Here is a 14,936-nt window from a genome sequence, read left to right as displayed (position 1 = left end):
AAAATATATGCCAGTGAAGAAATAGCAATTTGAAATCGTGTGCGTCTTTTAGTTTAGTACGTTTGAGCGATTCTATATTTTTGATATAGCAGACAGGAGGTCACGAAATAAAATCATGTAACGAAGTCATACCAACGGGTCCGCCCGCCCGAAGATGTTTAATTATTATTTACGGGCCCTACAGTTTCCGGTAAATCTGATAACGTGAGCAGAGAGGACAAGATATTGATAGCAATATTAATGCAATTCCCGATCTTATTGACCGATTATATAATGAATTATCGAAAATTTTCGCGCTTCGAGCTGGCTCACTAAACAGTGCAGCTAATTTCGTGGCAAAAGCGAACACTGTGATGTTTATCACCCTATGAGAACCCAAAACCCAATTTTTGTGGGGGGGCGGGCTGACGAAGTGCTGTTTCGTTCGTGCTAACGGGTACGCCCGAAGATGTCTAATTATTATTGGGCGGTCCTACGTTTTAAAACAGACCTCGCTCACCTCTACCGGTAAATCTGATTACGTGAGTAGAGAGAGGATCAAAATTGATAGCAGTATGTATGTAATTCCCGATCATATTGGCCGATTCAATCATGATTTACTGAATTTTTTCGCGCTTCGCGCGTCTAGGCGTGAAAAGCTGACCCATAAAACGGACACTCAATGCTCATGTCAAATAGCGTCAAAAAGCGGATAGCCGAAGGGGGGTCTGGGGGGCGAAGCCCCCCAGAAGTTATGTTTATCACCCTATGGGGGGCCCAAGGCCAACGTTTTGGGGGGGGGCTGACGAAGTGCTGATACGGCCCTGGATAGAGTGCAAGACTGTTCGGTTGGTAAGGGCAAATGATAGCAAGATAACGATGGCGGCTCAGAGTTTGGTAGTGGTTAACGCGAATCCGATTGCTCTTAGCTTAGCTACTACAGAACTTATTATCTAGCTGGGCTGGGAGTATCTCTGTCCCTGCGTCGTTGGCAGGGGAATGTCCTAATTTGTGACAGCGAGCAGTGGGGAGCTGGTGTCACGAATTGCTAGTCTTTTGGGTACAGATATTCTCCGGCTAAAATGCCCAGCAATAACACAGAGATATAGGCAATGTAGTATGATATGAGTTTTTTTTACTGTTCTAGGGCTAATTCTGAAAGCAAATGGTGTGCTAAACTAGGAATACCATATTTTGGAACCGGGAAAGGATGACACTTTTTCAAACTTAGAATTGTGGAGTAAAATTCGGAAAAAATGGCAAATTTCTCCCACTTCGTGGTCGGTTGACCAAAATAAAAAAGGTCGCCACCTTCATTCGGCCGACGAATTTCCTATTTAGCGTCGTTTATGCCCCTTTTCACTCGAATCTATCCACTATCTTAGCTCAAATAGGGAATTCCAGAAAAGGAGAACATTTAGGCGTCATCTGAGGACAATTTCAAACACCTGAAAAAGGAAGACAAATCCTCCTAAAGTAGGACGTCGTATGTTAACCCTAGCTAAACATCAATGATACGAGGAAGTTCATTTATCAGTTCAATTTCATCATCTGCCCTGAAAACCAGTGTTGGGATCAAGTCACTAACTTCGAGTCACGAGTCATCTCGAGTCATTGCACATTTTGACTCGAGTCAAGTCAAAGTCAATCGATTTTCAAAGGTGACTCGAGTCAAGTCAAGTCCCTCGTTTTTGGAGGTGACTCGAGTCAAGTCGAGTCAAGTCATGTCAAGTCGCGATTCAAGTCAAATTGAATTTTCGAAGTATGAGTGATGATGCAAAGTCATTACATCTGGCTAACTGGGTGAATGACAGATTTATCCTGAATCAAATAACGAGTATAAAGTTTAATATACGTGCAAAAAGGTGTTGTATATAGCTCACGCACACGTAGAGCTAATAAAATACGCGAGTAACTGCATAGCTACATGCTACAGTCTGTTATTATCAGTCAATATTGAGGATCGAATACGAAGCCTCGAGAAGTTGAACAAATTGATATGGTACAATACACTAACCATCTACACATCCGCGAGAATAGAAAGAAACGCATAAACTATATTCGTTGGATTTAAATCATACAAGAGTGTTGGTAAAGGTGAGCACTGCACAACGTAAGCTCTGAGCCATCTAAGAAACAAAGATACGTTGCTATTAAAATAATCTACTACTTCTACGACATTGTAAGCTGTGATCGTTTCGTTTGCGGTCAATATATTTGTGATATACGTAACAATGGAAGATCAGTGAAACGTACAATCAGTGAAGGTCGCTCTCACAAGTGACACCAGCGTATCGCGAACAACCCGGACATACATAAGATCGGGTGATTTAATCGACACGCTTTACGTATTGACTTGAAATTGACTCGTAAATTTTGCTCCGAGTCACGAGTCAATCCACATTTCTGAAGCGCCGAGTCAAGTCAAGTCAAGTCATTTTTGCAAAGTGACTCGAGTCAAGTCAAGTCATCCGAAAAAAGTTACTCGAGTCTGACTCGAGACAAGTCATGACTCGAGTCATCCCAACACTGCTAAAAACTTCAACAACTTTCGGAATCGTATGCGTATAAGTAGGCCTACACGACACACACATGCGTCTTCCAATCAGAGCTGGTCAGTAACGAAGTACTTCTACTTTTTGGAAGTACTCAAGTAGTTTTCCTCTACTTCTGGTTACTCAAGTAGATCTGATTTTCTCTACTGCTACTTCTACTACGTAATATTTTGTGCTCTGCTTACTTACTTTTCGCTATTTTCAGTTTGTCGAGTAGAAGTAGTTTATTCCCCCAATACGAGAGATAGCCTGAGGAATTTTGGGGCTGTTTTCACGGAGTACCAATATTTAATATTCATATAAGTCAAGTAAAGCCCATAAATTTCGTTGCGCTTCGCGCACAGCAGTTAAGGAATGACGAATATATTTTCACGAATGTATCAGTGAATATATTTTAGGTACCGGCGGGGCCTACGATAACTTGTCGTTATAATTATTGTTATCGTAGGCTCCAGTACCGGATTGCTTCGTTCCACTCACACCGCATTGTCGCCCATATCAAATATTTCATCACAGTAAATATGGCCCACCATAACGTTTGGAACTACCGTTTTAGGATCCAGCAATTACCTATCGTATCGTAATCTAGCAGCCCATTACGTGTCTTGCTAATCTGAAAAATCCAGCCTTTTGGAACGTTACCCCTGTTTTAGCAGATCACCTTTGAAGCTTTATGGGCAAAAGATCGATACATATTCGATTCGATTCGATACAATATTATCCGCTTCTTAGAAGTGGATTTGTATTTCACTTTCAATTGCGAGTATCACACTTTGATTTCTAATTACTTTCAGTTCTTTCGTCTGCAGAACATACATGTTGAAGCATAAAAGAAAGTGTAGTAATGCCTCTATTTTCCGAAAATAAAGCTGCACTAAATATAACTTTTACGATCCATCCACATAATTTGTTATTAACGTATACTAATCGCGCAAAGTGATGGAACCATCCGATACAACTTAAACGTATAGCTCTTCGCCTAAACTTAGGGCCTTATAATATGGGGTAGGGCGCCATGCCATGATATTCTCTAAAACGGGGTCTTCTAGTAAACAAAGGGTTAGTATCGCATTTTCATATCAATATTATAATTTACATCCCATGATGCGAAAGAATGCTTATCCTGTCGAAAATTGATACCTCCTGGGATGCATCAATACGAATCAAGCTCTCTGCACCTTTCGCACAGCTCAATTTGCAGCTTTTGACAGTCCATGCGAACGAATTAATACTGTTTTCAAAACTACTTACTTATACTTGAGTAGATTTAAAATCAGTCAATTCCACTTTTACTTCAAGTAGTTTTAGGTGGCTTGTTGAAGAAGTACTTATACTCGTACTTGATTAGATTTTTTCGTCGCTACTTCTACTTCTACTTGAGGAGCTTTCTTGACTACTTTGACCACCTCTGCTTCCAATAGAAAATCATTATAGGCGCAGCCACAGTTGACGGAGGGTGCCTTCACCCCATCCCCAAATTTCCTATATATTGTGACGTCATACATTTCATTATGTCACAATAGACCCGCGACGGCTAGTCAACGGATATGCTGTAATATTTCGTTTCCCCTCCAAATTTTCACACATGATCAACATAACTGAAAAGAGACGGGTCGAAATTGTAAACGGTATCACGTGGACCACACGAGAATCCTAGTATGTCGACTATTATACACCTTCACCCACCGCTAAATAATTGCTATAGCCTTCACTTCACATTTCCGGATCGCGATTCGACATGGCGATTTCGCCTAATGACATATGTAAATCATAATCGTCGGTTATACCATTTTCCTCATCTCAAGACACACAATGCGATATAATGAGCAGATAGGTGGATGACGAAACGACCAAGTACGGTGTATCAATCATTAGCATCCACATCCACATCGGCCTAATGCCCGATGTAACAGTGTTCGGTCTTGATCTTTCCGCTTTGTTATAATTTACGCTTTCTTAGCTCTATTCATTAGCTTTCTTGTATTCGTCCATCACCGTTTTTTTTTCTCCTGGTGTTTTTGTAAGGACACCTCCGATACATCAAAACGTGCTACTTCCGACCGAGACTCGAACCGGTATCTCACGCGTCAGCGGTGCACTGGGCTGCAACTCTTATTTTCCACTGCTTGTCCATTTTAAGGAAGCCGAGGTCGACTCCAGAATCCATACCCAAGTGTTGGAGGTTTATCTAGGCCCCTCCTCGTCATCTCATCCGCGTAAGCGGCGTCTTATAAAAGCCTAGCAGTGGGCCGTGCTACAAGCTGACAGCTACTGAATAAGAATGAACAAACTGGCCTGGTGGAAATGACCAACTGACCATAGTAGTCAACGATCGCCACAACAACAACAATTTTGTCTTCCGACACACGCTACTTCATTTCACCGCCTGCCATTTTATGCCATCTTCCGTTTTTCATTCATGGGCATACCTCTTATTGATATCGTCTCTATAAGCCCAGGTGGGTGCCTGACTTAGAAGACTACTCCAACTCCAAGTCACCTCGACTAGCGTTGGGACCCCTGGAAATCCCGATCCCGGGATTTGAAGCAATCCCGATCCCGGGATTAATCCCAATGAAATCCCGGGATTTGTAAACAGCATTTTCCAAGGCTTACTTAGCGCCATATCTCTTATTTTGGTAATAAAGCAATGTCACAAACTCGGCTGATCGTCCAAAGCAATTCACAATTATTTGATATTAAAGCCAACTATGGCATAACAATGAACTACACAATCACTTCGTAGTCTACGAATCGTAGCAGTGTAACTGAGTATCGGAAAGTCACAAGGATGGTGCTGTGGAGGTGAAATACAGGTCGAATAATAGCGAATTTCGAAGATGTCAATGCGAAGAAAAAATTACATGTTTGGCGACACTGTTTGTTTTATAAATCTACATAAAAAGCCAAATGCAACTTGTGTCAAGACGTTTTGAAAGCTTCAGTGTCTAGCACAAAGGGACTGATAACGCATTTACGGTCCGTAAAAACGATAGTGATTAAACCATGCATGATTCAATCGGACACGTCAAAGAAAGATCAGCCAAAAATGAAAATGAAGCAGATCGATTCCTATAAAATAAATCGCATAAGCCTCGCCTCGATGAACTTCTTAACCAGTTAACTCATGGATGTCAAACATACGGCCCGCGGGCCGCATCCGGCCCGCCAGATGATTTCATCTGGCCCGCGAAGTAGTTGAAAATGTGTGTATTATCCAGCACATTTCTAACAAATGTTGAGATTTTTAGTTAGAAATACTTCCATTAAATAGTCCTTCAAGATATCACATGTCGAGTATGTCCACGGGCCACATTGTAACCACCCGACTGTGGTGTTGCGGTTTCTAGTCACCATAAGGAGCGGGTCGCTGACATTGACACTTAATTCCGAGAAGGCAAGAAAGTGCGAATTCATTTCACTGACCAAAAACTATAGCTATTCACAGAAGCGAAAACGCCAAGAACCCTGGTATGCAGGTTGCATGGAAAATATAATAGAGGTCTCCAGCCCCGAGATAAATCCGCATCGCGACATAATAATATGAAGCAGATTCCAACGTCCACGTTGACAGTTACATCTTTTGCATTCCTCACAGCGCATACGCAGGGTTGATGCCAATATATCAGTAAAACGAAGGGAGCATAGACGTATGCCAACTTATATCATCGTTAGAGCCACTGTTTCATCGGCTTATAACTGCCGTATTCAGTCGGACGGGTCATCGTATTATTGCCAATTCTATATGCGAAAAAAGAGCCCTATAATCCGTCATATAATGTAATATATTATTGTGTATACGCTGGTTAATTAACTGTTCAAATGAAAAATAACAGCAAAGGATCTGAAGTGTTGAATCCGGCCCGCGACGTCAGTTGAGTTTGACACTCCTGAGTTAACTGCTGTGGACGGGTAAACATTTATTCAATTACCCAAAGTGAGTGAATTCGTCGGGCCTTCAAGGGGCTATGACTTGTCAAGATGTCGCAAACGGGTTTGTGACTTGGTGATCGAGCACAGCAAATAAATCCGTAAGTGTGTGGAAAAAGAGCTTATGGCAATGAAACGCAACATTGGACGTTTTTCGATCACGTTTGACGAATCAACTTCTACGCGAAACAGGCGGTACATGAATTTAAACGCTCATTATCCGGGTGGCTTTCGATCGCTGGGTTTCATTCGTATTCACGGGAGCATGTTTCTGCGTCAATACTACAAGGAATAAATGTTGTGTGTGTAGCTTGTAGGCTACGTGTATTTTACTATACTTTGCTAATCCCGAGATTGAGAAGCGCAAATCCGGAGAAATCCCGATCCCGGGATTTCAAATTTGATCCCTAAGTCCCAACCCTAACCTCGACACTTTTGCATTGTGTCACGATCTTGTGGTGTTATGTAAGGATGAAATTATCTGCAAACTGATGATGAAACGCGACCGTGAACCTTGCGTTCTTCTCCCCGTCCTTAAGCACTTTATTCACAGGAAATCCACTACGGCTCCTGGATTACGTTGTAGCCTAGCATATTCGACTACCTCCAGTCATACCACACTACGTAGCGAACGCGGGCTCGTACGAATCGAAACCTCACTCTGCTGGATACTCGGCAGTTCAATCTCGACAATGGACACCATAATACTAATCAACACAAACTCTGGCGCACAGTCGCAACGTCATATACAGATTCCTGAATCACAAAAAAAAAACTATCCAAAACACGTCATAGGACATAGATCAAAACTTGTAATGCAACAATACACGCAACAATACACAACAGACGGAGCACATACAAAATGTAACAACAGAGAGTAGAAAACTACACAAGAGCAAAATTGCTATGCAACGTAGACTCGCTCAATCAGTTACGACAAGACCGCCATGTGCTAGGATCCATTTTCATTGACTCACGCGGTCCAGGTGAGTTTGCTTGAACTGTTGCCGGCATTCAGCCTCGCGAAACGATTGCCGGGCCTTCTCGTTCTGAAACGTAGTCAAGGATCGGCATCGCAACGGCAGCTAACTAAATAACGCAACTTCACAATCAACAAGCGAGTCTCGTAAAACAAAATTGCAGGGCTGGCTGTAATCGAGTACCCAAGTATTCGAGTTATCACTTGTTAGGACTTCACGACAGTATGATTGATGAGGAACTTACAAAATCCTGCTACCGACTTGATATTGACTGTTGGGCGACTACGCTGTTTGCTAGATTCTATTATACCGTGAAGTGGTAATAAATTGAACTTTCGAAGTTCATTCGATTTCGTTTAAAAAGTGTTCTTTGTTTGTATGCTACTCTTGTTACAACACATTATACAACAAAATTGAAATATATTTGGCGGACCAGAAGGGAAGTGGACATGGACCGGCAGTGGGAGAGACCATTTTCATAGCGATACTAACCTCTGCCAGTCGAACAAAATTTCGTATGTCTTCTACGAGAAGGTGCGGGACTTGGAACGCCGCAAAATGGCCGCCTTCGGATATGCGGGTGAATGACAACAGGCGTTTGTAGGTGGCCTCCAGTTGGCCGCGTATACAGGGGCCGAGCTCATTGGGCATGGATGCGTATCCGACAGGCACACGAACTTTGATGCTGGCAAGTAAATGGAGAACTTAAAATCATAACCACTCAGTTGGGATGATGACGCCAGTATGCACCAAACATACGGGGGGGATGAGGGTTTACGATCAGCTCCAACCATAATATATTTGCAAGAACCATTTCACACAGTTGCATCATATTGCCTGTGCTGAATTATTACCATTCAACATTGATGATGATCTTTGGTTTTGTTGTGAATACATGAACAAAGTGATGTGTTCAACCGTACATACAGAAAATGGTGGTGTGATATATCTGAAAACCTGGATGGAAATATAGCCTCGGATCTGAATATATCGACGCAAATTTAGCCCAAATCAGTTAAAACACAAATATAAAGAATATGCTGTACTGTACAGTACACGTACGTACAGTACAGTGATAATTCACATGCTATCGAACTGTAGTAGTAGAGTAATGCTTGTCCAAATGTCAAAAGTTCAAGTTCTATTCAAACTCCAACAGCTTGATGACACATGCAGTAAAAAGTAGTGCTGCAGTTTGATAGATGCCCTGGAAGCCAGCTTCGCACAGTTCAAAATCTGCTGTTCTCATACCACAATACCAAGCCAACGGATAGTTATCATCACAGATTGATGCCCATATTTTTTTTTGCCATATAAGCATCCGATATAAATCGCAACATTAATGATAAGATTGACATACTTTGATGTCGGAGCGTGGTCTGCAAGGCTTTCTTTGTAAAGCCTCATCGTTGAGGTGATATTGCCGTTCCACCAGTAAATCATAATATTAGTCAGGAGTTCGTCGTAGTTCCAGTATTTCAAAATATCCCCGTCATTCTTTTCCCTGTCGAAAAAACACATCGAATTTGAAGCAATAATATTCAAGAGACATGCCCTGAATAAGCTACGATTCCCTTTGTTCGCAACTTAATATCTGGCGATGATGTAGCTTGCCAATCTATGTACCTGTGATGATTAAAAAGTAGGCCTACCGTACATTCAGAGGTGATCAAAGCACGCATCGTTGGTACTCAAATATAACTCAAACTACTATATCCCAAGTCCACGCATCTATATGTTTATGGAAGGAATGAGAGTTGAGATGATGCAGTCTGGCCAAACAAGTGACGGCGTGACTGCGTTAATTGGGACAAGTGACAGTTTTTGGAAATTATCTGAGGTAATGGTACTCAATGCTTGTGACTTATTAGGTCGAATATGTGTCAGTCGCTTTCGGCAGTCGTCGTGTTACTACAAAGGTAATTACAGGCTAACAACAATTAGTTAAGTTACATTGTGGAAGCAAAACACTGATCTTACCTTCCGTTTGGATCGGTGGCAGTCGAAAACTTCTCCAAAATGTATGCGGCAAGGCCTACAGGCGAGTCTGACAACGAATATCCTGGATAAACATAACGCAATGTAAATTAACAAATGCTGATATTACTACGAAAGTAGGCATGAGGTGCTTAAAGTAATCACTGTTGCTAGCTTGCTACTCAAGTAGAAGTAGTGCCGCAAATTACTACTCAAACACAAATTGAAGTAGCTATTTCCAAAGCATGTAGAAACTACTATAAGCTGAAGTAGAAAATCAAAGGTTTTGAAACTACAAGTAATTTCAAAAGGTTAATTTGGTCAAGCGGTCGCATAGTTTTGGCAGTTAATCGGAGTTGGCTTCATTTAAAATTACAATATGCATCTTCAGGACTAACGCAAAATGAATAATGACACTGCAAATGGGTGCCAACGGCATAGGTATCAGTTTATTTAGAATTTTATCAATTCAAAACATGACAAGACTGCGATACAATGAGTAGATAGGAAGGTGTCAAAACGACTTGGGAGTAGTCTTCGATATCAGTCACCCACCTGGGCCTCCAGTGGTTCCCAACCGGGGAGAAATTCCCCCTTGGGGGGAATTTTGAAATTTTTAGGGGGGAATCTGGCTTTGGCGCTGTATCGGAAGATACACTGGGTTCACAAGGTTTATAGATTTTTATGGTATAGAACTGTTAAGTAGAAATTATTTCTTTGCAATTGTACGTTTCTTTGGCGGATTTCAAGCTAGGTGTATGTTAAAATGTCTTCCGTAGATATTAAACCCCCTGATAAAGTGAGGCTCGCGAGACGATCTCGTTGGGCTCGCGACGGCCTCTCGACCAAATTGCCACTAAGCAGGAAAAGTCAAGCCGAATTCAGCAGGCCGCTGGTGAAATTGTTTAACTTTTTTAGCCAACATATGAGCTAACGTGAAAAACAAACCAAATTCATCGATGCAACAATAGGCCATAGCAACCGGACTTAGTGATTTATATTTCGTCAGCGGCTACCCGATCGGTAAAAAAAAACAGGTCAAATTTAACTGTACTTTACCAAAGTGTAGTACGGTCCGCATTCGACATGAATCGGACATATCAGAATATATTTGGCCATTAATTGCACAGTCAGCAAGTGGTTAGGCGTTAAAAAGCTCCTTTTTTGTCACAGGCAACTTTTTCACATATGGGGGGGAATTTTAGCTCAAATATCGGCTAAGGGGGTCACGAGACGAAAAAGGTTGGGAACCACTGGCCTGGGCGATGTAAATACGAGATATGTTCGCTGGATGGAAATAAATGCGAGATATCTTCCCAAATAGTCATCACAAACGTGATGTAAAGTTGCCACAAAACCCATTAAACAGTAGTTCAGGTAGTAAGTTCAAGTAGTTAGTTCTGTAAGTAGGCAAAACCTACATGAGTACGCCTCGGTAGGCCTACTCCAAAAAACCATAAGTAGGCTACTTCGTAACTGACCACCTCTGTGCGGCGTGTAGGCATCAAACATACCAATGGTATCAGGCTTCGTGGCTTGGATATGCGAATACCCCGTCTCCAGTAATTGCTCGAGAACCATACTCTTAAGAGGGTAGAGCTTATTGGCAGTTTCCTTGTCGAAAAACAGAGACGGTGCAAAGGACCCAACCAGGATCTTCAATATAAGTAACGGCGGGAATGAAGTTGTGTTGAAGTTGAGATGCAAACCTTTAACCGCGCTGAAATTGAAACGGGAGTTCACTGACAATCAAAGATAGCAACAACAGGCACAGAGCCTCATTTGTAGCATGCATCGGAAATGAACCAATACTAGGGTACAGTAGTGGCAAAAAACTAATATGACGGCGGAATGGATATTTTTCTGCAATAACACCACCAGAAATAATTCACAAGAGAAAGTGATTACACTCTAAAGTCACACAAAACGACAATCGACGAATAAGAAAATCCTCTTTCCACCTCGTCTATCAAGCTGATTTATTAGTATTGAATCGCTTTACCTTATTCTCGTTAAGTAATTCCTTGGTAGCACAAGCTAGCTTCATAAAACTGGACGATATTTTGACGTCTTATCCCATATTGATATTTCCGAGAATGTAGACACTAGCGTTGTTACTCACCAGTAGGCCTACAAGTCAATATGAGTTCATAAAAAGTTGCGTGCATAAGTAACACTGACAGTAGTGTGATATCGATTTTGATATTGAATATTATACAGATTCAAAACATCCAGTTTTATCGAATGCACCAAAGCAGGCAGTCTATATACTACAGACATAAATACTAGGATGGGTGATGCTGTATTTTTCAGTATGGCGTAATGAATACATGCGAAAACTAGTGATGTACATCATAGAATCAATTGGTATCTTTTTAATCAAATGCAATACTTTTTGATATTGATTCTCGCTTGAAAATCGTGACAGGAAGTTTCCTAAAATCGATGTAACTTGTCCACGTTCGAGTTGCAAACAGAAAAGCTGCGAACTCAAAGTTTGTGAGTTCTCTGTGTACTTCAAAACGTCTCCTAACAAATCATAGAAAAACCTGCATCCAAGATAAACATCTTCGTTTAATTTTCATGTAGTGTTACGATAACCATACTCAGCGAGGGTAAATGAGAAGCAAATGCTAGAAACATAACTTACTTTGGATACAACCTTGAGAGGTGAGTCGTGATATACGATCCAAAATCTCCACCCTGCAAGTAATACTCCTTGTGCCCCAAACGCAGCATGAGTTTGTGAAAAATGCGAGCACAGTGCAAGCTGCCAAGACCTGAGCACATAAATATATAGATAGATTTCTAGATACTGCGTATTTAATCAATATTTCACAGCGCGAATAAGTGTAAGGAGTAGGTTCAGTATGTCCAACAAGCACATCAAATGCTACTCGCCTACTTCAACTTTGCAATACCTAATTCACAGTTACGCTGAATAAAGAAATTTTGCAGTTACTCAAGGTGCCTGACCCACAACAAATGTAGCCTATGGCTGAATCCGATTTGCCTTTCATCACAAATACGAATCTCCTAAAAGAAATAGCTTGTGCACAAACCTTTGACCTCGGCAGATTGTGAAAATCCAAAACCAGGAATGGATGGCACGATGACTTCGAAGGCATCTGTCTCGTTGCCTCCGTGCAACGTCGGATTCGTCAGCATAGGAATAATTTTATAGAACTCGTAGAACGATCCGGGCCAACCGTGTACCATCATTAGAGGCTTGGCCTGAAACGGAATCGGTGCTCAGTTGCGTTGCTACCACATTATGTCAGAGGCTACCAGAGCTAACTGGGCCACGAAACACAGTGTAAGCCATGAGTACCAAACACTGTAATCATAATATTCTGGGAGAGAGGCATGCTTGATTGAATACAGTTATTAATAACGACAACTCCTTATATTAAACTCGGAAAAATCAAAATATGAGAATTTCTTCACTAAAACTAGGGGAACTATCACATGGAGAACTTATGTGCTATCATTCATTCTAATCCTAAAACCAGCAGCACACACACAATATGCAACGTGATACATGGCTACTGAAGAGAAAGAGACAGAGCCTGAGGGATTCGTTTTTTTATCTACTACAAAATAGAGAAGGCACTCTTAATAATCACACAAGATATAAATAGAAGTGATTTTGTAATTGCAAAACTGACATTAGATCGTATTGACAAGGAGACAAGACATGATCGAAATGTTCACGGCTGGAGTCACCCGGAGAACACAACAAACACAAAACGAAGTAAATATAAGTGAGCAACTCTAAAATAAAGAAACAGCTCTTTCAATGTAACAATTTAATTAAAAACTACACCATGCTGATATTGATTAATAGTGAAAATTGAAATGAAACGTAACGGAGAAAAACTGTCCTTGAAACAGAGACCAAATCTACACAAGGTCACATACTTGATTCTTCGAGGACACTGGCTTGACATGTACAAAGTGGATGTCTAATCCTTCAATCTTTGTCTTGAAATTCGGAAATCTATTGAGTTCTTCCTCCTGCTTCCTCCAGTCAAATGAATCTCTCCAATATTTGACAACGTCTTGCATAAATTCAGAGTTCACGCCATATGTGAAACCCGTGTCTTTGAGTGATGGCATCGAAAATCTGTAGAATTTATATTAGAAAACACTTACCGAGTCAATATTTATTGACGTCAGAAAACTGTACCATAATGCTAATGTTTGCAATTTATAAGTCTTTGTATTGAATAGCCAGAAAGATATGATCATACAGATTTTAAAATATGCTATAGAGACCTTGGTCTTGGTTATAGGTGTGCATTAACTTTTTTTCTTCGAATTTTACTGCTTATGCATAATTTTCTGGACAATTTAACAAATCCATGGTGTTGCCAGTTAAATCTGAATATTTTCAAATTGTTTTATGATAAATTTAAAATTTTCTTTCTTCAATTGCTTCACTTCTACATGTTGGAATTGAGTCAAATTTGGTATGCGGCGTTTATTTAGCCAACATAAGAATTTTTTATTTTTGAACTGACACCAGTGCACATGTAGCCAACATAATAATTGTAGGCACACACAAATACCCACAACGTTCAAAACGATAAACAGGACACAATGTGATTAATAGATATAGAAGGATGTTGAAATAACATTTCAAAACTCTCCTATCTTTTCATTATATCGCAATCTTGTGGTGTTTACAAGCGATAAAAATTTCAATAGAAGACTGACTGAAAATCACGGTGTCTGAATCTAATATCTACCTCAGCCTAAAGCCCGATGTAAGAACACTTTTCGATCTCACTATATTATGGCTGTCTTTCTTCGTGCGCTTTCATTTCCCTTTTCGTTCGATTCCCTATATACTTCAGCGGGTTTTTCTATGGGCTTTTTTGATGTCGGAACAATGAGCGAAACATAGGCTACTGATATTCCAGAGTGGAATTTGTGGCAACATCCCGCAGAACTTTCTGTTCAATTACTTAATTATTCTATGCAGAAAAGCTCTCATCGCGCAGGATTTCTTTCAAAAAATGAGCCGAGATTCCATAGGGGCTGATATTGCTATGGGCCTACAATTACAAAAAACAAGCATCTTACCTAGTATTCTCAATCCTTGTGCGAAAATCATCAAGCTGGGCAGATTCAATCTCGATTTTGAACGGATGTACTTCGGAATCGAAGACTTCGTCTTCTGCTGTCCAGCAATGATCTCCATAATATGATGCTAGCGACGAAAAATCATCACGGGAGTTCTTTTTCTGCTTCAAGTAAACTAATAGTCCCACTAATGCCAAAACTACATAGATAATCATAGTTTGGTTGTAACAGCCACTGAGTACGCCAAATTGAAAATAATGTGCATTAATGAGCAGATGTACATTGCACATTCACATTTCAAACGCAACGTTAATCGTAGCCTACGGTCATCACTGCGGGCAGCACTCTCGAGGTTTCGACTCGGCACCTGTCGGTGGCGCGGCGGGTATCGAATATCGATTGCTGCAAAGGCAATGAGCGCGGCTAC

At 40.9% G+C, this 14,936-nt stretch overlaps 2 protein-coding genes across 2 annotated transcripts in view; both read right to left on the bottom strand.

Annotated features, from left to right (window-relative positions):
* LOC145441915 (nephrocystin-1-like) overlaps nucleotides 1-14,936 on the bottom strand; it is a 108,094-nt gene that overhangs the window by 60,998 nt on the left and 32,160 nt on the right. The window lies entirely within an intron of this gene.
* On the bottom strand, nucleotides 7,189-14,792 carry LOC145441899 (epoxide hydrolase 1-like). Its single transcript, XM_080319845.1, has 9 exons — nucleotides 14,510-14,792; nucleotides 13,343-13,547; nucleotides 12,484-12,655; nucleotides 12,072-12,201; nucleotides 10,936-11,141; nucleotides 9,425-9,506; nucleotides 8,805-8,948; nucleotides 7,937-8,129; nucleotides 7,189-7,513 (listed from the first exon to the last, which is right to left on the bottom strand). The coding sequence occupies exons 1-9, from the start codon at nucleotides 14,722-14,724 to the stop codon at nucleotides 7,430-7,432; spliced, it is 1,431 nt and encodes a 476-aa protein (XP_080175971.1). The 5' UTR covers nucleotides 14,725-14,792; the 3' UTR covers nucleotides 7,189-7,429.

This window comes from Botryllus schlosseri, chromosome 6, assembly GCF_051294905.1.
Source record: "Botryllus schlosseri isolate E-star chromosome 6, Bs_hap1, whole genome shotgun sequence".
NCBI classification, from domain to species: Eukaryota; Metazoa; Chordata; class Ascidiacea; order Stolidobranchia; family Styelidae; genus Botryllus; species Botryllus schlosseri.
Note: the sequence above shows the minus strand (reverse complement) of the source record. Positions and strands in the feature narration are given on the sequence as shown.

Excerpts from the sequence above, each read along its gene's own strand:
- LOC145441899 (XM_080319845.1), bottom strand. The coding sequence starts at position 14,724 with ATGATTATCTATGTAGTTTTGGCATTAGTGGGACTATTAGTTTACTTG. Across the intron at positions 13,548-14,509 it reads ACAAGGATTGAGAATACTAG|ATTTTCGATGCCATCACTCA; the intron begins GTAAGATGCTTG and ends TAAATTCTACAG. Across the intron at positions 8,130-8,804 it reads GACCACGCTCCGACATCAAA|CATCAAAGTTCGTGTGCCTG; the intron begins GTATGTCAATCT and ends TTTACTTGCCAG.